The 26,303-nt window shown below is 38.5% G+C and overlaps 1 protein-coding gene across 2 annotated transcripts in view; it reads right to left on the bottom strand.

The window, feature by feature from the left end:
• The window catches only part of CERS6 (ceramide synthase 6), a 333,969-nt gene that overhangs the window by 32,158 nt on the left and 275,508 nt on the right, over positions 1-26,303 (bottom strand). For both annotated transcript variants that reach the window (XM_059053958.2, XM_059053959.2), the window contains exons 7-8: positions 22,793-22,921; positions 19,511-19,617 (exon numbers count right to left, since the gene is read on the bottom strand). In XM_059053958.2, the coding sequence (XP_058909941.1) occupies positions 19,511-19,617; positions 22,793-22,921 (236 nt within the window). The remainder of the gene's footprint in view (positions 1-19,510; positions 19,618-22,792; positions 22,922-26,303) is intronic.

Below are 26,303 nucleotides of genomic sequence, written 5' to 3'. Positions count from 1 at the left end.
GGTATCCACACGGGTTTGTGTGGGGGACATGTCTGCAATCCCAGTCTGTATTCTCAACGGTCACCTGGCATGATGCTAGGCCTAGTGCAGGGGATCCACACATTCTTACTGTGTTCTATGATATACAGGGTGATGGTAAGCTATCAGTGGGAAATGAATTTATTTAGCCTTTCTACACTTCTTTTCTTTTTTTTCTGTGCTCTGTTAGCCTAGAAAAAATATTTCCTAAGTGCTGCTGGTGACAAGGTCTCACTAGCATTTCATGCTCTGTACTCAGAAACCATTTCAGTCCAAGGATAACACTCTTAGAGGCCTAAAGCAGACTGATAATAAATGTTTCCACATTTAATCTAAACAGAAGAAACAGATTAGGGTGTCACCCTCCACCCCCGACACAACTCAGGAGCAAACTGTTCTTGTATACATTTTTAGGAAGCAGAAATGACTAAGGAGGGTACAATAATTTGTAGACCTAAATCTACCATAACATCAATTGAATTAGTTCCTCATTTTATATGCTTTTTGGGGGGAGGGGGGAGAGGGAATAGAGGTGAAATTTGTTAAAAGCATTAGAGGACATTAAGTTACATTAACACTGATAGCTCTGAATGAGCTAGACACAGAGCTAACTGGTCCCATACTGACTGAATAATCAAAGTGCTATACTGTTCAACGGAGGAGGGGTGACATGTAAAGATCAGTCTTGTCAACCGAAAAGACACACACTCAGTAAAGAACTGGTCTGAGCAGAATGAAAGTGTTGGAATACTTTGAGATTTGTGGCCGACTGGTTTTTAATTTTTAGCTCACAGGCCTGATTTTTATTTTTTAAAGATTCTTCCACTTTCTATGCTTAAGGAGCTGAAATTCTACAGTGTCCTTTGCAAGGATACTGATTATATATAAGTGGGAGATTTTTTTTTATCAACAATAAATGTCTTGCACTGTGAAAATAGCAGCTTGACTCCCACATTCATTTAGCAGCAGGAGGCATGAAATGGATTGGCCCTTTTGAATTATTCCAGAAACATGCTCCAGATGCATATAGATAGACCACTAAACATAAACCTCGTTGTTTCTTTCTTTTGTTTTGCTTCACTGCTAAGCAACTTTTTCAACTAAACTGGTATAGGATAAGTTATCATTACTGTCCTTCAGAATAAAGTTAAGTTCATCAGAAAGCAAAGCAACGTATGTTCCCCAAATACAATCTGATAAACCCTGTTGACTATTGAAATTTGTAACTGATTGGCTGCCAAATGCTGCCATTTTGATGTGTCAGTCTTTTGTCCCTGAAGGATTTGTTCATTTGAACGGTTTAGTATTAGTTTCTTGTTTATCGTGGCATACGTTATAACAATGAGGTGTGATGCTTACATCTCCTTTCTTCTTGAAGAACTTACCATTCAGCTGTGAGAAGTGCAGTTAGCTGGCAGGCTCCAGCGGCAGGGCCTTCAGAATCTGCCACAGTGTCTGAGATGAGGCCTGGGCAGTGCTTAGCCAACAACTGAACATGCAGCAGTAATAGGGGCTACCCATTTCTGCCCAAACCAGGACTCCTCTAATGGGCACTCACTGCTCTGTAGTTCCCTGTGGGGCTGGCTGAGACTGTCAGATCAACATCACTATCTGAAGGTCTGCCTGCCCCACTCCTGCTTCCTTCACTTTATCTTTGGCAAGGATAACCACTTAATAAACCTCTGGCCCCTCCTAACTTCACCTCAGCATCTTTTTTTTCAGGGGACCCAACTGATAAACAACATATAGATGTTGTTACCAAAATGGGAAGAGTGAAAAATTCTATGCTGCATTTTGAGCCAGTGGCCAGTGAGCTGCAAACACCTCCTGGGGACCCTGACCACTAATGCCAACAACTCAGTTCATATATTGTGTTGTGATAGCACAAACTGGTATATCTGCTCTGATTGGGCAGTAGCAAAATCTCCCTGGTGTCCCTGGGGCCTCAAACCAGCAACCGTAACCATCTCTTGGGACCCTGAGGGTTAGTAAGGCCCACAGCTAGTGAGAATCCCAAAAGAGGATTAGCTTTATTCTCTTTCAAGTGAGGTAGAAACTGGTTAGGAAAAGACTCCTCTGAACAGCAGGATGAGCTGCCTTGAAAGATATTAATTGCAATTTCCCCATGAGATTTGGGGAATTAAGCTGATGAAAGGAAAAGCACTCATATGAAAGGGAACTCTGTAAATTCACTAATTTAAACCAATTGGCTATTTTCCAATTATGTGTTTCAGTTGCTCTGCCTCCACGGACAAGCAAAATGCTCTACTTCGAAGTATTCACCTACTCCAAGCACTTCACTGCCTGCTGAGGGAAGAACAGGATGTATTACACCCTTCCCAGTGGGAGGGGGATGGAAGGACCCATGTTTCCTTCTGCCACAAAGAACGTGCAAACAAAGGTAAACTCAGAAAGGAAAAGAAAAAATAAAACCATGAAGAAAATATAAAACCTGGATCCCTTCCTTTTCCCTGGTCCATCCTGGGAATCTCTGAACTTCTCCCATGGTTGAATCTCATGGCCAGTCATGTCAACAGAGTCCCTGATAACACACAGGCTCCCCTGACCCCCTTGGTTGGAGGCTGATCATTAACACTGTTAACAATCCTTACCTGCTCAACCCTTACTCATTTGCTTTCCTTGTCCTATTGCCACGTTACACAGACTGGATTTATTAGAAAGTCGGAGAAACACTATATCCACTTTAAATTCTGAGTATAGGAGGTCATTCTATTCAAAGGAACATCGCCACCAAGAAAAAGCCATTTAAAGTGAGTCCACTTAAAACAGAACATAAATTTCATAGAAAAGAGTGAATAAAAGCGTCCATCCAGACTTTGTTTTTTGAGAAATGAAATAAATTTTTAAGCCATTTAAAGTGAATCCACTTAAAACACAACATAAATTTCATAGAAAAGAGTGAATAAAAGGGTCCATCCAGACTTTGTTTTTTGAGAAATGAAATAAAATTCATGAAAATGAATTTATTTTATCTTCCATTTAATCAAATTTAGGTTATAATTGCAATTATGCTCTAATTCTTAGAACACACTAAAAATGAATGAAGCACTGATTGGGAGGGTTACATGATTTTCTTCAAAATGGAATCGTAGTAGTATATGACAGTTTTAAAGAAGATGTAAGAATACTTGATGGCTTTAACATTTTATCAAGCATCTCTCACGATCCTTTGAAATTCACATTTTTTTTTTGCGGTACGCGGGCCTCTCACTGCTGTGGCCTCTCCCACTGCGGAGCACAGGCTCCAGACGCGCAGGCTCAGCTGTCATGGCTCACGGGCCCAGCCGCTCCGCGGCATGTGGGATCTTCCCGGACCGGGGCATGAACCTGTGTCCCCTGCATCGGCAGGCGGACTCTCAACCACTGCGCCACCAGTGAAACCCCACACCTTTCCTTTTTGAAGTACCTATCATGTCACCATCCTTGTTGATTTTCCTTTTTTCAATTGAATGGTCTGCCAACTCCTTTGGCCATGGCTTAGGTTTTTTTTTTTTTTTTTTTTTGCGGTACACGGGCCTCTCACCGCTGTGGCCTCTCCCGCTGTGGAGCACAGGCTCCGGACGCGCTGGCTCAGTGGCCATGGCTCACGGGCCCAGCCGCTCTGCGGCATGTGGGATCTTCCCGGACCAGGGCATGAACCCGTGTCCCCTGCATCCGCAGGAGGACTCCCAACCACTGTGCCACCAGGGAAGCCCGCTTAGGTATGTTTTGAGCAGAGATCTAATATCATTTTCATTGACTTCAAGAAATCTTGCATATTGTGCATCAGATACAATTTCTCACTTTGCAAGTAACTTGCATTCCTTTGACACTCGTCTTTCATCTCACTAGACTGATGAGGAAGGCATTAATGGCATGAGAGAGGAATATATGAGAGGGCACTAATCTTTTAAGTGGTTTATTCATCACTAAATCCTTTCTTGTAATAATGAACTTTCTTCCTTCTATAATCCCCTAACTGCTGGGAGCCAGGACCTTGGTACTTAATTTCAATTAGTCCTTAAAGTTGCTGTACATTCTTTCAGACCTAGGATATTAAATCGGAAATGTTTTACCAATAAGGAATACAAGGCCTAGAGATACTAAGGTCAGTGGCAGAGCCAAGGATAAGGCCAAAGTTAGCCTACTCCAGGGTTTTATTCTTCAGACCACACTGTCTTACTGATCACCTGTGCAGAATAAACTAAAGCAGAGAACACTAGGAAAGGAAACAGAAGGTGTATTTCTATTCTTGACCATGATGAAAACTCACTGTGGCCCTGGACAAAGTCACTTAACTTTTCTGGGTTTCGATTTTCTCTGAGGTCTTGTACAACAGGAGATACTTATGGTTACTGGTTTGGGGCCCCAAGGACACCAGGAAGATTTTGCTACTACCCCCTGAGAGAGCAGATATACCAGTTTGGGTGGTCACAACACAGTACCTGAACTGAACCATTGGTATTAAATAGTCAAGGTCCCCAGGAAGTGACTGCAGTTCACTGACCATTGGCTCAAAGGGCAATGAGTTCATGTCATTGTTCTGTTATCATTCCCGGGACCTCTCACCCCAATCCCAATGTAATTCCCACATCTTGTCAGGTATGAGCATGGTTTAGTGAAAAAGAAACTATACACCATCAGATATACCTTTCTACTACATGCACACCCCTTCCAGTCCAGTCTTTCATTCTCTCTTTTTTCCTTGTCTCAAGCTTCAGAAGGACAAGTTTCCTACTTTTAGAGGGCTGCCCTTCTGCCTGGCTGTTAACCCTCTGGGACTCTGCTTGCTCAGTGTTCTTTCATCATCTGTATCATTGGTCTCTTCCTTTGCACTGACTCAAGGAATCATGGGTGCTTGAGAAGTCATCTAATTGGAACCAACACTGGATACTTGCCTCCCTTCCTTCACTTCTCTGTAAAGCAGGAGTCTCTTCTTTAATCATGGGTACTTCAGTGACACCTCCAAGTACTCTTTCTCCTCTGTTTTTTTAAAAGAAACATAGATGTCTAGCATTCTATAAAAATCTTTACTTGATACTATATTCAATCTAATGATCATCTTATTTCTTTCCTTCTACACACCAAAAACCTTTTAAACAAGGCATCTATGTCCACTCTCTTCTTGCCTATCCCCACCTTGTCCCTTGCTCAGAATCCCTTGCAGGGATCACTCTATAAATAAATTTCTCACTGGAAGGTTACCAATCCACTTGAAATTGTGAAATCATAAAATCTGAACCTTTCAGAAGACATCTTTGACATTTATCCCAAGTCTCCCATTTTACGGATGAAGAAGAGCACATGCACAGTTTTACCAGTGGCCTCATTTGCCTTGATTCCCCTTGCAGCATTTGATACTGTAGACACTTTCCTTTTTCTGAACAATGTATGTTAAATATAAAATCTTGTCAATCTGATTTTTTTTCTGATCAGCTCAAAGAGAAGGCCTGAAAATTTCCTGAGGATAAACTACATCAAGTACAAAGACAAGATGACTATTCACATGTATTTGTTTCAATCCAGATTCTTGGGTGAGATCCCTATCACCCCCTACCTACCCCTCTACTATAACCAGATTTCAAGTTACAGTCAAACTGTTTTCATAATCATCAGAGGCTCTTGTAATTGCTGGAAGAATTTAATAGAAATGTATTTAGTCTCCCTCCTGTGGAGTTGAGCTGCTTATTCCTTAGAAAAAAAATAACTATATATTGCTCTTCTACTATAAATGAAGACATTCATTTGGTTAAATGATGACTCTAGGAACTAACATACCTTACTGTCAAACATTTTTCTCCTTTCTTTGAAAGGAAAATGCATCATTTTTCACTGCTAAGAGGTTCTCAGATGTCAGAACAGTAAGGAGGAGAAGCAGGTCATCATTACCCACCAGAACAGGGATAGAGTGTTAATTTGAAGATGAAAAACTAACTTCTCTTCCCTCTTTGCTTGGGGGAAAACAGTTTGGATCTGTTCTCAAGTGGTTTGGGAATCTACTGGCTATTTTTCAAGGCTCTCAAGATAGTGATGTATCCTGAGGATAGGTAGAAACGACAGTGTGCATGTTTTAGACATATTTGTAACATCAAGACTCTCCAGGTACAAAAGTGCCAGCAAAATACAGTTTTAATGGAACTGTTAGGTTTTCATGTAAATGCAATGGAACTGCCTTATCAGAAATCTCAAAGCCATTATGGCCAATTTATGTGGAAAATATATCATTCAATTTTATTCCTTTTATTCCCTTTGCAGCAGGCAGAAATCAATAGCCTCTCTGCTTTTTAATTACTAAGAGAAGCCCCATGAACTCATGGAAGCAGCTGGTGTGATATTTATTTGATGTTGATAAGAGTAAGCAAAAGTTTTACTATAGGATATATTTATATAAAATATATAAATATCTATACAATATATATTTACTTAAGATAAATATCCCACATATATTTATATATGAAAAATAATATATATTTATGCACAGTTTTAAAATATATAAAACAAGAAATATATGATAAATATAAAGTATATATATAAAATATCTTTATCAAATATCTATATCTATCAACTATCTATATTTATTTATCTATCTGTCCATCTCACATATACACAACAGAGCATCACTTTATTTCACCTCTTTTTTTGTTAGAAAAAAGTAGGCCAGAAGATAAAAATAAGCAATGATCTTAGTTGTGCATGCAGTTATTTTCAGAATAAGGCAATCTTTCATCATCTTCCCCAGACTTTTGAAGGATGGGTAGAAATCAAGTTAAAAAGAAAAAGAGAACAGTCACATCAGTATGTCTGGTGTGGGCCCCCCAAAGTCCAGTCCCCCTACACTCTATGTCTGAAAGAGGGCCTGTCCCAAACACTAGCTACAAGGGTAGCATGTTGGGTGGATAAATTATGTAGGGGGATTAGTTAAGACACGTGGGCTCAAGAAAGGAGGGAATTTAAGTAAGCATTACTCTGGCATTATGAATATTTCTCCTTGATTTTGGGAGAAAGAAAATAAAAAGAATGAGACTCTATTATATTGAAATAAGTAAACAAACTACCTGGCTGGGGAGAGCACCTTCATGAAAGTGAATTCTGAATTTAGACCTAGAATAAATCAGAGATCTATTGTGAGATAAATCAGCAAGCTTACAGCATACTGAGTATTGCACACAGTATTGAGCATAAAAATGGAGAAGGAAACATGGTCCCAGCCCTGTTGGAACTCACTCCCTAGTGGAGAAGGGCAACAAGGAAATGAATACCAAACAATAGCACCAAAAGAGCACTTCAGGAGAACGCCACGTGATTGTTACTGAGGGCAGGGAACTCAAACATCTAATTAAATTTTTGAGTGGGGTGAGGGGGGCACAATTTGAAATAAATGCAATCCTATGGCTAGAAGAGCAAAAGGGGATTAAGCTCCATGAATAATTCACTACTGAGAGAGACAGTCAAGCTCTGTTTCTTCTGTACTTCGTCATAGCAACTTTAACCTATTTTTTGAAGCACCTGACTTATTTCTGGAAGATACTGTAGACTTAGTGTTTAGGAAAGGGTTTTGATTCTTTTAAATAAAGTGCTGACTTTGCAAATTGTGCTCCTCACATAAGGTAGTGTTCTGGAAAGTGAAGTAATTTAAGAGAATTAAAACAAAGAAAAATTCTTTCAGTACTTCATGTCAGCCCCTGAATTGGCCAAATAGGGGGTGTTCACACTGGACTTTAATAACAACTTATTCACTGCTGTATCAAGGTGTTTGCCCTTCAGTAGCAGACAAAAGACAACATCCCAGTGTATGCTCATGGGATAAGAACAAGGAAAATGTGGTGGACTAAAGTTTTGAGTAACAGAAATACTCTAGTTAACTTAATGATAACCAGAAAAACTTCCTTATCTTGTTTTGTTCATTTATTATGGGTCAAAGCGCATAACAAAAAGTCACTGAAAATATTATACTAATTTTTGATGGTTCATAATGATGTATTGTTTCAAGTTAACATCCTTACCGCTAACTATGATTACAGAGCACAGGTGAGAAGACAGGAGACCCAGGTCACTCTCTGGAGGCTATTTTGGGAAATAATCCCCAATATTTCCTTATTTGATTTTCATACACTACTGGGCAATAAGATTACAGTTAGTAGACTATTCCATTTCAGTAAATACATTTTATTACATTTACATTTCAATTCAAAGACAACCTAAAAATGTTAAGTAATTAAAATAGCACTTCTTTACCTAAGAATTTAAAGACCTTCGGAATTCTTTCAGTCTGGCTATTCTTATACGCCATTAAAAAGCAGAATGTATTCAGAATAACATCTTCAAAATGCTTTAATAAGTATTTCAATGAATGCTTCATACTACATTTCTTCAAATTACTGAATATATAACTCAAAGATTATAATACAATGTATTAGCAACAAACAAATCAAATGAAATATTTATACCCCGATAACTATTGAAAGGCATAGGTTGGGATTGTGTGGGATACAAAGTAGTCTAAGACACTAGTGAAAATTAGGTCTGTGTTTATATGCTGTCCATTCAAAAAAAAAGGAATCAAGACAGCTAAGTCGGGCTAGTGCAAGCGGCTCTAAGAGACGCAGAGTTTGCTACAATTTTGCAGTTGAGCACCTGACGTAAGTCCCCAATGGTGGCTGGGAACAACTGTCCAGGGTGCTAGGACAGAATTAATTACTACATTGGGATGGTGTTCTGTGTGTTCCTGCTTACTTTCTTTGGTTGTCCCATGGATGTAGGAAACATGCTCTATTTTTTTTTTCCTATCAGTTCTTCTCATGGACAATTGCTCCTTTCTACACCCCACCCTGGAACCTCTGGACAACGTCCTCTCTTCACGCTGCCCTAATGAGGAGCCACACCCACCACCAGGCTCCTAGTCAGCCTGCAGTTTCAGTATATCTACATGTTTTATGATTTTCCTTATATATCTTGAACTCTTATATTTCCAACTCTTTGACATTTAGCATTCCAAATTAAGCATTTCTGTCTTATTATCTTCTGTGGACAAAGGCAGCAGTTATTAAACGATTGCACAATTCTGTTTCCATAAATTCTGTCTGAGCAAAATGATTCAGTGGCTGGAATGCCCCCCTGCTTTTAAAAGTTACTGAGTCATTGCCAGCTTTGTCTTCTTGGATTGGCCTATTCTGTCTTATAAGGAAAGATGGTGGGCTGCAGAGTCTCGGTCATGATTGTGCCAAACCACACGGGAAATTCCCAAATCTCAGCTATTCATTTAACAAATATTTATTGATAGTTTTGCAGTGCTGGATGTTCCTAGGCTCATGACCTAATCACTATCTAGGTCCCCAACACCCACATTCTGTCTGAGATATAGCAGGCTCACAGTGAAGTGCATCAAACAGATCTGTAAAGAATAAATGGCTCCTTGTCTAGGAGGAATTTGCAAAGTTTTTTCTCCCTGGCTCTTAAGACATAAAAAGTTAAATAATAATACATGGTAAGATATATCCCCCCAAGGAACAGGATGACTCCAGAGATGCTGGTGATACTGTGGTTCTGTATTTTTGGCTACACTGACATCCCAGAGGTGACAGGGGCATGGATGAAGTTCTGAAAATGAAAGGACACAGCCAAGGTGGTCTCCACTGACAGTGCCCTAGAGCCCTGCGTACCGGGATTGTGCAGGGAGGGTTTCTGGGAAGCTCAGGTAATGGTCCAGACTGGGAAGTAGGCAATGAGCAGTCACAAGCTGGTCCAAGGCTGAGCTCAGGACTGTGACAAGGGGCTTAGCATGAACAGAACAGCTAGTTGACAGAGATCCAGGGACCAGAGTCAGGGAGGTGAGGGTAGCTGGAGGAGAGAATTAGCCTGCTATACAACTGCCCTTTATGGTAACATAAGCAAATGGAAGCAGAGCTGATGTGGGTCCTTCATCTGTTACTGCATTTTCCATAAAGCATCACTCTCAAATATGTGATACCCTTTTTTGTTTGTTTTTTGTTTGTTTGTTTGTTTTAACATCTTTATTGGAGTATAACTGTTTTACAATGGTGTGTCAGTTTCTGCTTTACAACAAAGTGAATCAGTTATCATATACATATGTTCTCATATCTCTTCCCTCTTGCGTCTCCCTCCCTCCCACCCTTGATCAAATTTTCAAATCTCTGGCCCTGGCATTAGACTTTATTACAATACTCAGGTGTTTTTAAACAGATGAAATGGCCATGCTGAATTTTTTCCATAGATGGTATGTAAACACATTTCATAATACTTAGAGCAAACAATCTTTTTGTTCTTTTCTTCCTTCCCCCAGCAAGATTCTCTGCAGTGATTGACAGGGAGAGAACACTTAAGACATTAATTCTGTGGAGAAAGTGTGACTAGGATGCCACATTTCTCTGTTGACTCAAGTCACAAAAGCAGAAAACCTTACTTAATTGAGAGCATAATCTGCATATCTCATACCCACATGTAATACTAAGAATATCTTCATGTTTTTTCGCCTAAGGTAGACAATACTTCTAGAAAACACCCAAAGGTTGAAATCATTTAATATGCCACTCCCCATATTGCTTCATTTTTACTCATCAGACTAATTCGTTTTTTTTCCTCAGACTTTAAAAAATTAATTAATTAATTATTTTGTTTGTTTTATTGGAGTATAATTGCTTTACAATGTTGTGTTAGTTTCTGCTGTAGAACAAAGTGAACCAACTATATGTATACATATATCTCCTTCCTCTTGAGCCTCCCTCCCACACCCCGCCCTCCATCCCACCCTTCTGGGTCATCACAGAGCACCGAGCTGAGCTCCCTGTGCTATACAGCAGCTTCCCACTAGCTATCTGTTTTGGACAGGGTGGTGTATATATGTCAGTGCTACTCTCTCAGTTCGTCCCACCCTCCCCTTCCCCGCCTGTGTCCAAAAGTCTTCAGGTTAATTCTTTTTTTCTTTTCCTTTTTTTTTTTTTTTTTTTTTTTTTTTGGTGGTACGCGGGCTTCTCACTGCTGTGGCCTCTCCCGTCGCGGAGCACAGGCTCTGGACGCACAGGCCCAGCGGCCATGGCTCACGGGCCCAGCCGCTCCGCGGCATGTGGGATCTTCCCGGACTGGGGCACAAACCTGTGTCCCCTGCATCCGCAGGCGGATTCTCAACCACTGCGCCACCAGGGAAGCCCTATCAGGTTAATTCTTAATGGTCTTGCCTAAGAGTTGGCAAACTTGTTCTGTAAAGGACCAGTTAGTAAATATTGTAGGATTAGTGGGTCACATACACTCTGGCCCAACCACTCAAGCCAGTGTAGCAGAAAGCAGACAAGGGCAATATGTGACAGATGGACAAGGCTGTGTTCCAGTAAAACCTTATTTATAAAAATAGGGGATGGGCTGATTTGTCTTAAAGGCCATAGTTTGTTGATTCCTGGTCTAGCCCTTCAATATTAAAATTATATTAAGATTATTATGTTTACATGAAAAGAACAAAACATCTCAACACACATTATTTCTATCCAACTCTATCTCACTTTATGAAGGTAGTAACTGACACTAGTATATATATGTATTATTAAAAACATGCCAAAGTACCTAACAGCCAAAAGACTTGGGTTTCATCCTTTATCTTTCAAATATGTTTAATACAGACCAACATCAAGGAAAATTTCAGAGAAACTCTGTCAAGAAGAGTCTAGGAAAAAGAAAAAATCTATCCTGTCCAAATTTGTGAACTCCAAGACTAATCTTATCAGATATTCAGAAAAGCATATAAGCCACACTACTTTGGTAAAATCTGTCTTGAAAAATAAATCAGAGAAGAAGATGATATTCTCATATACATCTAGATGAATTTCAAATCTTATTATGGAAAATGGTAAAAGAATGATGTAGGCTCCTCTGTAACATTTTTCTTGTTAATTGCAGAGACTTTCAGAGAGTACAAATCAGCAAATGATTCCCCTACTTTATAAGATAGAAATCCACAGAAAGTAACATTCTGAGAAGCCACGTGCTTCTGTTTGAATAGCAGCAGACCACTGAAGGTACATATTTGATTCTAAGTTTCCTGTAGCCAAGGGGTTGGCAATTGGTGGGACATGACTGGGGATGTGTAAAGTCATCATTAGGCCATAGGAGGAGGCTCTGGCAATTGTGGTATGCCCATTCGTGGCTGGACAATGATTGTGAATCTGTCACTTGCAGTAAAGAACTAGTGTATTAAAGAGGACAAAAACAGATGGAGAGATATACCACTGTTCCTGGATTGGAAGAATCAACATTGTGAAAATGACTATACTACCCAAAGCAATCTACAGATTAAATGCAATCCCTATCAAACTACAAATGGCATTTTTCACAGCACTAGAACAAAAAAATTCACAATTTGTATGGAAACACAAAAGACCCTGAATAGCCAAAGCAATCTTGAGAAAGAAAAACGGAGCTAGAGAAATCAGGCTCCTGGACTTCAGACTATACTACAAAGGTACAGCAATCAAGACAGTATGGCACTGGCACAAAAACAGAAATATACATCAATGGAACAGGATAGAAAGCCCAGAGATAAACCCACGCATGCATGGTCACCTTATTTTTGATAAAGGAGGCAAGAATATACAATGGGGAAAAGACGACCTCTTCAATAAGTGGTGCTGGGAAAACTGGAGAGTTACATGTAAAAAATGAAATTAGAACACTCCCTAACACCACACACAAGAATAAACTCAAAATGGATTAAAGCCCTAAATGTAAGGCCAGACACTATCAAACTCTTAGAGGAAAACATAGGCAGAACACTCTATGACATACATCACAGCAAGATCCTTTTTGACCCACCTCCTAGAGTAATGGAGATAAAAACAAAAATAAACAAATGAGACCTAATGAAACTTAAAAGCTTTTGCACAGCAAAGGAAACCATAAACAAGACGAAAAGACAACCCTCAGAATGGGAGAAAATATTTGCAAATGAAGCAACTGACAAAGGATTCATCTCCAAAATTTACAAGGAGCTCATGCAGCTCAATATATAAAAAAAAAAACAACCCAATCCAAAAATGGGCAGAAGACCTAAATAGACATTTCTCCAGAGAAGATATACAGATCGCCAACAAACACATGAAAGAATGCTCAACATCACTAATCATTAGAGAAATGCAAATCAAAACTACAATGAGGTATCACCTCACACCAGTCAGAATGGTCATCATCAAAAAATCTACAAACAGTAAATGCTGGAGAGGTTGTGGAGAAAAGGGAACACTCTTGCACTGTTGGTGGGAACGTAAATTGACACAGCCACTATGCAGAACAGTATGGAGGTTCCTTAAAAAACTAAAAATAGAACTACCATATGACCCAGCAATACCACTACTGGGCATATACCCTGAGAAAACCGTAATTCAGAAAGAGACATGTACCACAATGTTCATTGCAGCTCTATTTACAATAGCCAGGACATGGGAGCAACCTAAGTGTCCATTGACAGATGAGTGGATAAAGAAGATGAGGCACATATATACAATGGAATATTATTCAGCCATCAAAAGAAACGAAATTGAGTTATTTGTAGTGAGGTGGATGGACCTAGAGACTGTCATACAGAGTGAAGTAAGTCAGAAAGAGAAAAACAAATACTGTATGCTAACACATATGTATGGAATTTTTTAAAAAAAGGTTCTGATGAACCTATGGGCAGGACAGGAATAAAGATGCAGAGGTAGAGAATGGACTTGAGGACACGAGGAAGTGGAAGGGGAAGTTGGGACAAAGTGAGAGAGTGGCATGGACATATATACACTACCAAATGTAAAATAGATAGCTAGTGGGAAGCAGCCACATAGCACAGGGAGATCAGCTCGGTGCTTTGTGACCACCTAGAGGGGTGGGATAGGGAGGGTGGGAGGGAGACGCAAGAGGAAAGAGATATGGGAACATATGTAAATGTATAACTGATTCACTTTGTTATAAAGCAGAAACTAACACACCATTGTAAAGCAATTATACTCCAATAAAGATGTTAAAAAAAAGAACTAGCCTAACATATACTTGCATTTTGTGAAATTCTGTGACATTCTGTGAACAATAATGGTTACTCCTGCTGGCTCAGGATAGCAACAGTCACTTAGGATTTGAGGGACTAAGTCAACCCAGCTCATGTCCATTATTACATGCTCACTGAGAACAGAAGTGACTAAAACAAGGTATTCTGCCTCTCCTAATTGGAGAGAGCATTTAAGAATTTTATTTCAAAATATCTATGCTTATGGTTCCTTAATCTAGACTACTTGGAGGTTATAAAATGCAATAAAAATTTCTGACCACTTGGCCATAATGGGAATTTCCATCTCTAACAGTAATATAACACCTTTTTACAAAATGCTTGATAGTTATAAAGTACTTTATAGTTCTAGAACACTGCTACAAACAATAGTTCATTTGATCCTTAACATTTCCTGGTAAGGTAGATGGAACAATTACAACTATTCTTCTCTGATGAGTCCACAGATGCAGAGAAGCTACACAGCAGGTTTCCTGACATGCGGCAAGGAGAAGAACTGTGACTCAAAGCAAGCAGTCTCTCTACTGACTGCACCGTGCCCCTTCCCTTTCAGGATCTTTGTGGACTTGCCTCTTTCAATACCAGATGCTAATGTATGGCTGAAAAATGATGATGCTTACAATGCAGTGTCTTGGCTGGGACAGAATAATGGGGACAGTGATTTAAAAACGACTCTTTTTTTATGTAGCAACTACCAGAAATGTGCCTCATCAACAGCTTTATGGCCTAATTCTTAAATAATATATAGTACACTGTATTGTAGGAGAACAATTAGAATTTAGTAAGTACCTGTTGAATTGAACTGATGTCAGGAGACCAGAGTCCAGAGAGACTGGGTAAATCATTGACTAAATGAATTGGTTTTCTCTGTATAATAGGGGAAAAACTGCACCTACCTACTTCACAATGAGTTAAGGAGCTCAACTAAGAAAACAGATGTGAGACAATTTAGGATTAAATAGTACTTAATTCACTCAACAACTATTTACTGAGTAGACATTGGGAGCTAAGCACTGTGATAGATGCTACAATGGGATTAAACACGAACTACCCTATGCCAATGGAAACCAAAGCTTCATAAAATATGGAAAACTGTTAGGAACTTCAGGGATCACAGACAAACGGAGTTGAGGAAAGACAGATGCAGATCAGTGAACACGGTAACAGCTTACAATGATGGATAGGCTTACTCTCAAAAAGGAGCAAATCATTCACTGTCCAGTTACAACGTAAAGGCTAAAATACATAGACTTTTGAGTAGATGCAGTAACGTGAACCACATACCTGATTTCAAAGATTTAGTATGCTGTAAAAGAACAAAATATCTCAATTTTTAATCCTGATTACATGTTAAAATCATATTATTTTGGATATACCGAGTTAAATAAAATGTTATTTAAACAGATGTCACCTGTTTCTTTTTACTTTTTAATGTGGCTACTAGAAAATTTTAAACTGCTAAGAAGCCTGACTTATCATATTTCTTTTGGATAGTGCTGTTCTAGAAGACGTATTACGACCAAAAGAAAAGTCCGGGCAGCGCATGGTTCTGAAAAGGCTAATCGTGGTGTATGCTGACTTTGTGAGGCGTGGACCAAAGATACAAGAGAGAATGACCATGTCATCAAACCCACAAATCACAAAAATTCTGATGATGGCTTACGTGGGAACATAACTATATTCAGGAGGTACCTGCAAGGTATTGCTGGTGATTCCAAAGTCCATGGGTTGAAAACTAAAAGAAGAGAGGGCACAGGAATCATTTTATTTCTCCTTCCAGCTGAAGCACAAATATTTGAGGGAGAAATAAGTCTATGAAATGCTTGTTAGAACTGAAGCCCAATATACCTCCAGTACTTTCCCTCCAGCAGTCAGTGACTATTTTACACACATACACTCTTCCTAGAATAATGCTTTATTCAGCTGACAGAGCTCCTTGGTACGTGCAACCAAACTAGTTAATACTGACAATCCACTTACATTACTTATCTCCAATAAATGTTCAGAAAATAATTTATAGTCTCTACTCCCCACACAATTATCAACCAGAATACTGAAGGGACCCGTAGGGATTCAACTGCAAGTGCCCTATGGGAGGCCCATGTCTCACTGAAGTCTCAACACCCAGCCCAGTACTAGTTACACAGTAAGTGCCCAATAAATATTCATTAAATGCATAAAAAGTGGTAGTATATTAGAAGGTAAAAGTCGACACCTAGACAACACGGAAAAGGCAGAAACCAGAATTTTAGGCTGGTAGGCCTACTGCTGCAGATGGATCATCAAACAGATGGGGGTGAGCCCTTAGAAATGAGCCAGCAGCCAGAAAAGGCCTCCTAAAACCAAGTCACCCAGATGGGCCATTATTCTTTTTTCACCCCGCCTCTACATGTGCAGAGAATGACTTAAGTAACGGAGTAAATCTTGATGTTCACAAGACCTTTGACAAAATCTCTTATTACACCTTTTAAAAATATGGAGAAATAGCAGGCATAATGACACAGCAGTTCTAAGATAGTAATGAGTAGAAAAATCATAAAGACAGACTGGTGGTTGAGAGATTGAGGTCAACTTAAAGAAATAGTGTACCAGGAGTCCCTCTGGGTCAACGTTTTTCTTCAGTGAGTTGGGAGAAGCATGAAAGACATATTTACAAGTACCATAAAAGTATCAGGGATAAGTGTAACACTGGTTGTGGTTCAGAAGACCCTAATTGGGCTAGACTATCTGAAAACAGCATGATGAAATCTAACAGGAATAAATGTAGGTGGTATGATTCGGTATACAAATGAATCATAATTAGAAATAAAAATACATAAAAATGAAATAAACGTAGGATGAGGGCAATTTGGTCTGGCAGCAGCTCAGCTATTTATCAGATCGCCACCAGTGCAAGGTGAAAGCTCCTTAGAACGTCAATGCAAAGGCAAGCTGCATCAGAAGAAATGCAGTTCTGAATACAGCTTTTTGTTAGTGCTCTTATATTTTCTATCAGCCAGTCCACATTTGGAACATCGTGACAAGAAGAATTCTGAGGAACAAAGGAGAACAACAAGCAGGAATAATTGAAGGGATTAGAGATGCTTTCTGAAGAGAAGGCCTACAGATGATATATGAGAAACCTTCACGTTCTTATGAGTTTTCAATCAGAAGTGGTAGGGTACACTTTGTCTGTTTTCCAGAAGGTACGTTTCTGAGGAGGGGAGGGAGTCACAGATCTTTCGAGAATCTGATAGAGCCATGGGCCCTGCCCCCCAGGAAAAAAATGTACACACATACGTTTTACAAACAGTTTCAGGGGGTTCTAAACCAGATTAAGAACCCCTAGAAGTCATAAAGACCCAGGTTTCTGTTTCATTTTAAAAACTTATTTCTCCCTCGACCTCTAAAGCAATACTCCTAATCAGGAAATTGAGAGACTTCCTATCCTGGGCAGAGGTGTGGGAGAGCAGTTTGGAGCCGGTCAGCTGTAGGGTCCCTCCCAATTCTAGGATTCCCTAACCTAAAAGGCATTTTTGAATAATTTCATAGGATTAGGACAAATATTTAAAACACTAATTGTTATTGTCATTCTCCTTACTATTTTAAATACTCTCAATGCCCATTATACTCCAGAAATAGAAACAGGATCAAAACAAAGGTCATCCACGTACTCACCTAATTTATGAGACATCTGATAAGGATTTCATTCACTGGATGCACAACCACAATGGCAGCAGGTATACAGAAATTATTTCTTGTCTCCCAAACAATAAAATATTTCCCTCCACAAGTTGCTTTTTGAAAACCTTGGCTGCGCTAAGGGCCGTGGTAGCAGAAGCCTTACAGCATTTGCAATATCAGCTCTTGTTTTGTATTTGGTTACAAGGATTTTTCTAAGCAGCTGGTTTATATCATCATCACAGGGCATACCCGTGAGTTATTTATTAGCAGCATTACGTAATTTCTATATTCTGAGTTTATGTTCTAGGTAACTCATTGCTGTCTAAACCTGAAGAGCTTTTGCACATTAGCTAGAAAGGAGAAGAAGAGATACATCTCAATGTTAATTCTATCCTTAAAGGGAAATAAGCAAATGAAAGTACTTGATAGTGATGCTTACTTCTTTAAAACTCAGGTTCTCAGAAATTCTAAGCAGGAAAAGTTTTCTATTATTCTTTTGAGATATTTTTCCTGGATTTTGCTTGACGTTCTTCTATTTAAATTCCTACCACTAGTTCTGCTAATAATCTTGAAACAGCTCCAATCCTGAAATAATTATAGATGCATTATATTCAAAATTACTTCACTGTTTGCTACCTACAATCATATAAAACTATAATGACATTTTATATATGCCTGTTGCCAATACACAGCACTGCTGCTGGGATACGATTTTCACAATAAGTAAGTGTGCGAAAGAGCTGCCAGCCTCAAGGAGAAGCTGTGTGTGTGTGTGTGTGTGTGTGTGTGTGTGTGATATCAATTTGTTTACAGAACCTCAGTGATAGATGTTACTAGCTTAAAAGCCCCAACTTTATTTTTGTAATTTTCCTATTGGACTGAAAACGCAGCCCTTCATTTCTCCACTTTCTCCAATTTCTGTTGCTGTCATTTCCCATTCAGATCAATTTCTCAAAATGGAAAAAAATCTGCCATCAATGGTAGACTTTAAGTGATATGGAGGGATCATTTTTTCTAGAAGTAATAGCCTTCCATAAAAATTAATGACAGTGGACCTATTTTCTATAGAAAGGATTGTCAAATTCCATCCAAATGTCATATCTTTTTCTTAGCTAATGACATCCAGACATTAAGGGGTCACAGATAATTTTAAGGGTTACTTTTGAGTTATACTTTCCATTTGCTTTAGTTATAAATGCAGCTGATGAGGAGAATTATACAGGACAGTGGTTCTCAAACTTTAATGTGTAGCAGAATCATCAGGAAGGCATATCAAAATCTAGATTGCCAGGCCCCATCTCCAGAGTCTGCGATTCAGTAGGTCTGGGGTGGGTAGGGACCAGTAAGTTGCATTTCTAACAAGTTCAGAGGTGACAGCTGCTGCCGCTGGGGGTCCAGGGACAACCCTTGGGGAACCCCTGGTACAGGATGATCCCTGATATCTAACTGATTGCAACACCATATTTCCTTTCTTAATTCAAACTTTCATGGCCAAGGTTTTTGAATCATACTCTAGACTTGAGCCTAAAATGGCAGATAGCTTCCTGTGGCTTAAGAACTACATAAGGCACATCCTTCTCTAACGATCCTGTGGAAAATATCCTGTGGAAAATATCCGTAAAGAATGCAACTCCCTTCTGGAAGAAGAAATCAAGCTGTTTCTTGAGTCCCTCCCTCGCTTTCTTTAAACTTCTTACTAAGTATCTGGAGTGAAATTCAACAGGAAAATGGTTCATAAAACCTATCTGGACGGGGCGCCTTTATTGGAAAGAAGACTGGCATACTCACCAGAGCGGAAATATACCCAGTCGTGTGGTGATAAAAACCATGGCAAACATAACAAACAGGAGATCACAAATTTTCTGAAACTTGGCGTAATTTGCCATTTTGGCAGCCTATAAAAGGAAGAAATGTGACACATTAATTTAGTTAAATTGATAAATGAAAAGCTTCTTTCAATATGCATGAGTCTCCTTTAAGATATAACTTACCAGAGGCATAAAATTGCCTGCCACTTTGAAATGTCATGCATCATGCATCATATTTATAAATTACCCATAAGTCGAGTGAAATGTGATATTAACCATAAGTAGTACTACTGACTGTCAGAGATTTAATAAAATACTCAGCAACCTGAAAAATTCAATTATATGGTTGATTTCAGGAAAACAGAAAAATATTAAATTCTTGAATTACAGATGATATTAGCAAGCCAAAGATGCCAAAACAGGAATTTGGCATAAGAGGTCAAAATAGAAAGTGCTACATAATCCTTTAAACTTTTAATGAGTCCCAAACATTAAGGTCACTAACTTTATAGAGAATATTGAGCCTTCCTGTATTTTTTCCCCCTTTCTACTTAGAATTATTGGTTTTCCTTAAACAGGTATAAGCAGTGCTCTGGGGAAACAGTTTCTTGGCTTATCCTCACAAATGTAGAAATGAAGAATGTGTCAAGATCACATTATTTCAGCGAATCCACTTAGGTATAATTTTCAAATTTACATTAATGGGTCATTTTCTAGAAGAAAGTCACTAATGTTCAGAATGTCTGTGAGAAGTACACTAATAATTTATGGTAGTGATTTAAGTGACCACTTTTTATATTATAAATTAGTCAAAGGAAGAAATACATCCCTTTCTCTACCATCTACTTTTTTAAAAAAATATTTATTTATTTATTTGGCTGCACCGGGTCTTAGTTATGGCACTCGGGATCTTCGTTGCTGCCTGTGGGATCTTTAGTTGCAGCATGCAGGATCTAATTCCCTGGCGAGAGATTGAACTCGCACGCCATGCATTGGAAGCGCAGAGCCTTAACCGCTGGACCACCAGGGAAGTCCCTGCCATCTACTTTTTATAGATGATTCTAAGTAAGAATAGGTGACACTGAAAACATAATTGTCCTTTATTACTGCTTTTTACATTTTCACATATAATTCACAGTACCCACACACAGGGTTATAAATTGAAGAGGTCTTTTAAATTCATAACATTATTTTCTACTTCTTGTAAAGTTAAATTAGCTGAGTCAAACTTGAAAGGATTGTTGACAGTATCCACAGAAGCTATAATTTAATAGCTTTAAGTAAAATACAAAGCTATGAGAGAAATATATTCCTAAGGGGAAACATCTATTAATTAAGTGGAAGCCAGGATTATGAACTTCTAATTTCATGCATACTTTGACACCACAACTTATACTAAGAAAGAAAAAAAGCATCTTCAGCCTCCTTCTGGCTACGTAAACCATGTAGCCTTCTTTTACATTCATTCACCAGTATTCAATAAAAAAGCATTAAACATCCATTTTTCTGAAATGTCTAAGCCATAGATTCCACTTTGAAGAGTCAACATATCTCATTATTTGGATATTCTCAAGCATTATTTTATGTCAAAGAGAATCCAAGTGATGAAGAACATTTGCTTTTAAGCCACATTGACTGGGATTTCTGGATTATTTTTCTTTTCTAGATAAAAGTGGTGGATGATGATTCAACCCACATTTTCTGAATTATGGCCCTGCCAAGCATTATGCCATCCATTTCCCCAGACATTAGAGTTGAGTTGGCAGATTATACAGGATTAACTTCAAAACTGTATATTGCTATATAAATTTCTACCTTCAAGCATACTTAGGGTTTAACCACATGGTAACTGATTTTCAGGAAATTGCCTTTATACTAGTGTTATTTCTCCTTTAAAAAAATGTGCTGAATAGAATCTAGCTTGAATCACTTAAAAACCATAGCGCCAAACTATCATCTGACATATCCGGCCCATTAGGACTACTTTTCTGTTTCATAAACTTATAGGGACCAGAGTCTTTAATGAAGTGCTGTATATACTTCAAACCTTGACTAATTGCCTTTATAGAAGATTCAATTTTATGACCTGGAATTTCTGCTTATATTGGAATAACAAATAATGACTTGAGGGCACCTCTATTCTACATTCACAGTGATAGCACATGCTTCAAAGGGGCAGAACTGTAGGCCAACAGGAATAAAAAATAAGCATACAGATTCTAAGACCCATTGCTACATGGAATTTGTACTCTAGTAAGTTCATTTTTGACCAGTTATATAAATTTCTTAGGACTAAAATGAAAAATCTATAGTTATATAACCTTATTGACTATGTCTTAGTTGTTGTTGTTGTTTTTTTTGTTTTTTTTTTTTTTTTTTCAGTACGCGGGCCTCTCACTGTTGTGGCCTCCTGCTGCAGAGCACAGGCTCCGGACGCACAGGCTCAGCAGCCATGGCTCACGGGCCCAGCCGCTCCGCGGCATGTGGGATCTTCCCAGACACGAACCCGTGTCCCCTGCATCGGCAGGCGGACTCTCAACCACTGCGCCACCAGGGAAGCCCGAGTATGTCTCTTCATGGAGGCCATGTTAAGAGTAAATACCACATCAAAATTTTACTTGGGATTTTATCTTTTGAAATATGCTAGAAGCATTTTTCTTTTTCTTTTTTTTTTGCTACTTTAGTAATTTTAAGTGATAATGGTTTAGAAAGTTAATCAAAGTGCAACCAATATTTCCTCAGATATTCTTAATACTTACATGCATAGAAAACAGTTTTTATATAAAATTTGTAATTCATATATACTTTCACTATAAAAATACTAGGATAATATGTATATTGGTAATAAAAACTATGACTACTCATTAATTTCATCAGGATGTACAACTACTATTACTAACTAAACTGAGTTATATACACTTCCCAGATAAATCAGTGTGAAACCTGTAACACTAGAAACAAAACCTATTCAAATAGTAATTTTCCTATTGTAAAACACTCATTTCTTAAGTGTGGAAGGGTTAAGGTTTTCATTACTCTATTAATAAAGAATGCTAACTTGGTGAATGTTTTTTGCACACCACTTTATATACTAAAGTCTCACTTTCACCAATTTAACCTACAAAGAAACACTCCGCAGTTTCAAAGCAGTCATATACTAACTTTTCCCAGCACCATCTATCAGACCCTAGAAAAACTGATGATCTGGGGAATTTCCTGAATTCCAGATTTTGTATTCTTATAGATGAAAGAAAACTTTTACCTCTAGAAGAGCGTCGGCAGAATCATGGAGACAGAGGACTAGGGTCCCTACTCGGGCCATGTTGTTGACATATGAAAAGGTAATCAAAAAAATAGATACAAGGTGATGCAGGAACATAACGCCAAAGTCCTGGGAAGGAGAAGACACAGGCATGTTAGTTAGGAGTTTGCAGCAACGCAGCTTTTCCATTCATCTATTCAACCATTCATCCAATAATTTTAAGGCTCTCTATGGGCCCAGCACTGGGAACACTAATGTGAGTAAGAGGTAGTTCCTACACTTTTGAGAGTTTACTGAGTCCTGGGAGAGAAACACAGGACACCAGTGACTGTGGAAAACCTGATCAACACCAGGACTAAGGCCAAATCATAAAGGTCTTTTGTACTAAGCCAAGGAATTTGAAGCTATGGGAGAAACTGCCATAGGATTTGGTGAATGAAAAATATTGCCTGCCATATCAGTAAACAAAGGATGTTGCAGCCATCAAGCCATCACATTACAGCCTCCCCTAGAGTGAGCCCTGAGGAAACTCAGGATGGAAACAGGATGCCCCGCCCCCCCCATCTAGCAGTCAGCCGCTGCAGCCACCCCTGACAGTGCACCCTGAGGAGACTCAGGATGAGAAAAGCACAGGATACTTGCCCCAGATAGCTGAGGTGCATATCAAAGGAATGATTCCAGGGAGCCCAGACTGTTGCATCTTCCCATACATAGAAAAGAGCTAAATTACTTAACTTGAGGTATCTGGTTTTCTTTAATTAACAGTAATCTTTTGATGTTCCAACTACCTGGTGTTTGTTGCAAAAAATCCTATATATTCTGGCTCCCCGTCTCTTCGGAGCAATCTCTCAGAGTGATTGGAGATGCTCTGTCCCCAGCTTAAGGACTCAGTTTTGTCCGTCATTTATTTGACGATTTGAGAATTATGTTTTATTACATAATTCTCAACTTTTAGGTTGTGCATTTTTTTACAGTCGACAGATTTTAAGCAAAGAGAGGTATTTCTTGGATTTGTACTTTAGGAAAATCTTTTGGGTAGCAGTGCAGTTCCAACTAGACCACTTCTCTAACTATGAGTGGCTGGGGATTTGGCATCCTCCTCCTGGAATATGCCCAATGGGATGTTAAAATAAGAATCATAATATGTTGGCATTTCTGATGGGTCCTACACAAACAAGCTCTCAATTTTAACCATTGTCCATCTACAGTCGTTAGAAAAAAATAATTGGCAAAAGTAATGGTAAGCTGGCCATCCTCATTTTGGTCACCTTCAACGGAGCTGCTTCTTGGCCTATGTGAAAAGATCATCCTTCTCTGGTACTGATTTATCTCCTGGCCACCTGGTTTATTGTAACATGGAATCTCTGTGGCTTAGAAATGTTGTCTCTCTTACTGATATTTTCACTCTTATTTAATCTGAATTTCTCCCAGAGTAAACTTGAACTTCTCTGGGGCTTAAATGCCCGGACTAGCCCTAATGATGATCTACTTGAAACCATGGAGAAAGAGCACTACTCTGTTATGGGCCATTCATGTAGAGATAAAATAGCCAAAAAGGAAACGCATATTTTGCAACTGAGAGAGAGAGAGAGAAAGAGAGCAAGTGTGTGCACACATACATATTCTGTTGATGTCAAACAGTCTGGGGTCTGAAAGGTCAACTATGATGACTTTTAAATGGTTTTTAAACATTTAAACAATATTTTTTGTTTAGATCCTGAAAGTAACTAATGATAATCTGTAAGTAATGAAATATTGCTATTAGGTCATTTTTCCATTTATTTCATTGTATAGCTCCCATATTGAAAAAATTTCCAATTATTTGATTTTAATTTATATAACTTAAACCTATAAAGCTATGGATTTTTCTACTGTTTAAATTCCTGTACTACAGAACTCTTTAAGAATACATTTTATATTTTATAAAATCAAGCTTTAAATGACAATGATGAAATAAAGTTAAATGGGTATATTTAAAAACACACACACAATGTTTAAATGGTTCTGTATACACTTTGGTGAACGTGTCCAGAGGTTACTTTTCTGTCTTGGAAAGTGCCAGGCATTTACTGATAACCATATTGATTTATTACTAGGATAAACAATGTATTAGTTTCTTAAATAAGGTTGAATAATTTTAAAAATGAAGTACAACTATTTCTCTTATTTTCAATTAACCTAGTCTCCGTGTTGCCATCATGGTGAATACCGTTGTTGGCAGAATCATCTGTCTTGCATTAATTCATTCCAATGGCCACAGTAGAACTACAGTACCAAGTTGTGCAAACTCCTGCCGCCTGTTGACCTACCACTATACTCCTTCCTCCAGACCCACATTTGCATCTAGTTCTCAGCTCACTGGCAGAGAGAAATGCTCTGAGTTTATTTAATCAGTGATTATGGACGGACTAACTTACCAGTTTTACCTACTTCTCTTGATTTTCTCTGATGTTTTTGTAGTCTCTAGGATTTTCCTAAAGCATTAGAGTTGAACAATACCAAAATGCCTAAGGCATACAAGAAAAATTGACTTGATAACGTTTCCCATGGGAAGATGAAATCTCTTCACTACAGGCTGTTATCAGAAATGTTATCACCTGGCATAGAGTGATCTACCAGACAATATCTACTTCAAAACAATGGATCAATTAAACTGGAGCTAACCTATCAACTGATATTTTATACTGTCTCATAAACATAATTAAATAAAAACACAGAGTGCTAATTCAACAGTTCAGTGAGTTTATATTCGCCCATGCTGAATACACAGATTTTAAAGTCTAAGTAGCTGAGTACCTAACCAGAACAAAACTTTCCACATTTCTCATTGTTTAGCCCTAAATGATTGCTCTTGATTCACTGAAAGAGGTTTTCTCGATTTAATTTTAAAATGAATAAACATAAATTGATTAAAACACTTATAGAGGATTAGGGCCATCTTATAATTAAGTTTCCTAACATGTATCTGATATATATGTCAATAAATAAAACAATGCCCTTGGCAATATAGCAAGGCTGCCCTAAAAACAAAAGCCTTATTTTTCAGACAAAGTCTGCTTTGTGAAGATGATTTTTGCATATAAATCCCCTGGTCCTAGAAAACATTTATTACTGAGGGGCTCAGAGCTATGCTCATTGCAGAAGACAAATTTTCATTATATCTGTCATATCTGTATGAATATGAAAAGCATGAATAATGGATTTTGTCTTTTACACTTCTGCTTCAGAAAGCATTATACACAATGAAATACCTTTAATGAAATCCCTGCAATCATTTTGTGTTACTCTCATTCCCTCACCCTGACACATTTTTTTTTGAATAGGCAGTGAATCTGGTCCAAATAACAGTTTTTAAATGAATCGTCAATTTAGACTTTATCAATGCATGGTGGGAAACGCCCATCCTCATGTTTGTTACTGCTGAAAGTGACTGGGTACAGGCAAGCTGCAGGAAACTTAGCATTTTAGGCTGAGAATATTTTCTTCCCATTTTCAGTAGCATCAGTTAGGT

This window comes from Kogia breviceps, chromosome 2 (assembly GCF_026419965.1).
Source record: "Kogia breviceps isolate mKogBre1 chromosome 2, mKogBre1 haplotype 1, whole genome shotgun sequence".
Taxonomy (NCBI): Eukaryota; Metazoa; Chordata; class Mammalia; order Artiodactyla; family Physeteridae; genus Kogia; species Kogia breviceps.
Note: the sequence above shows the minus strand (reverse complement) of the source record. Positions and strands in the feature narration are given on the sequence as shown.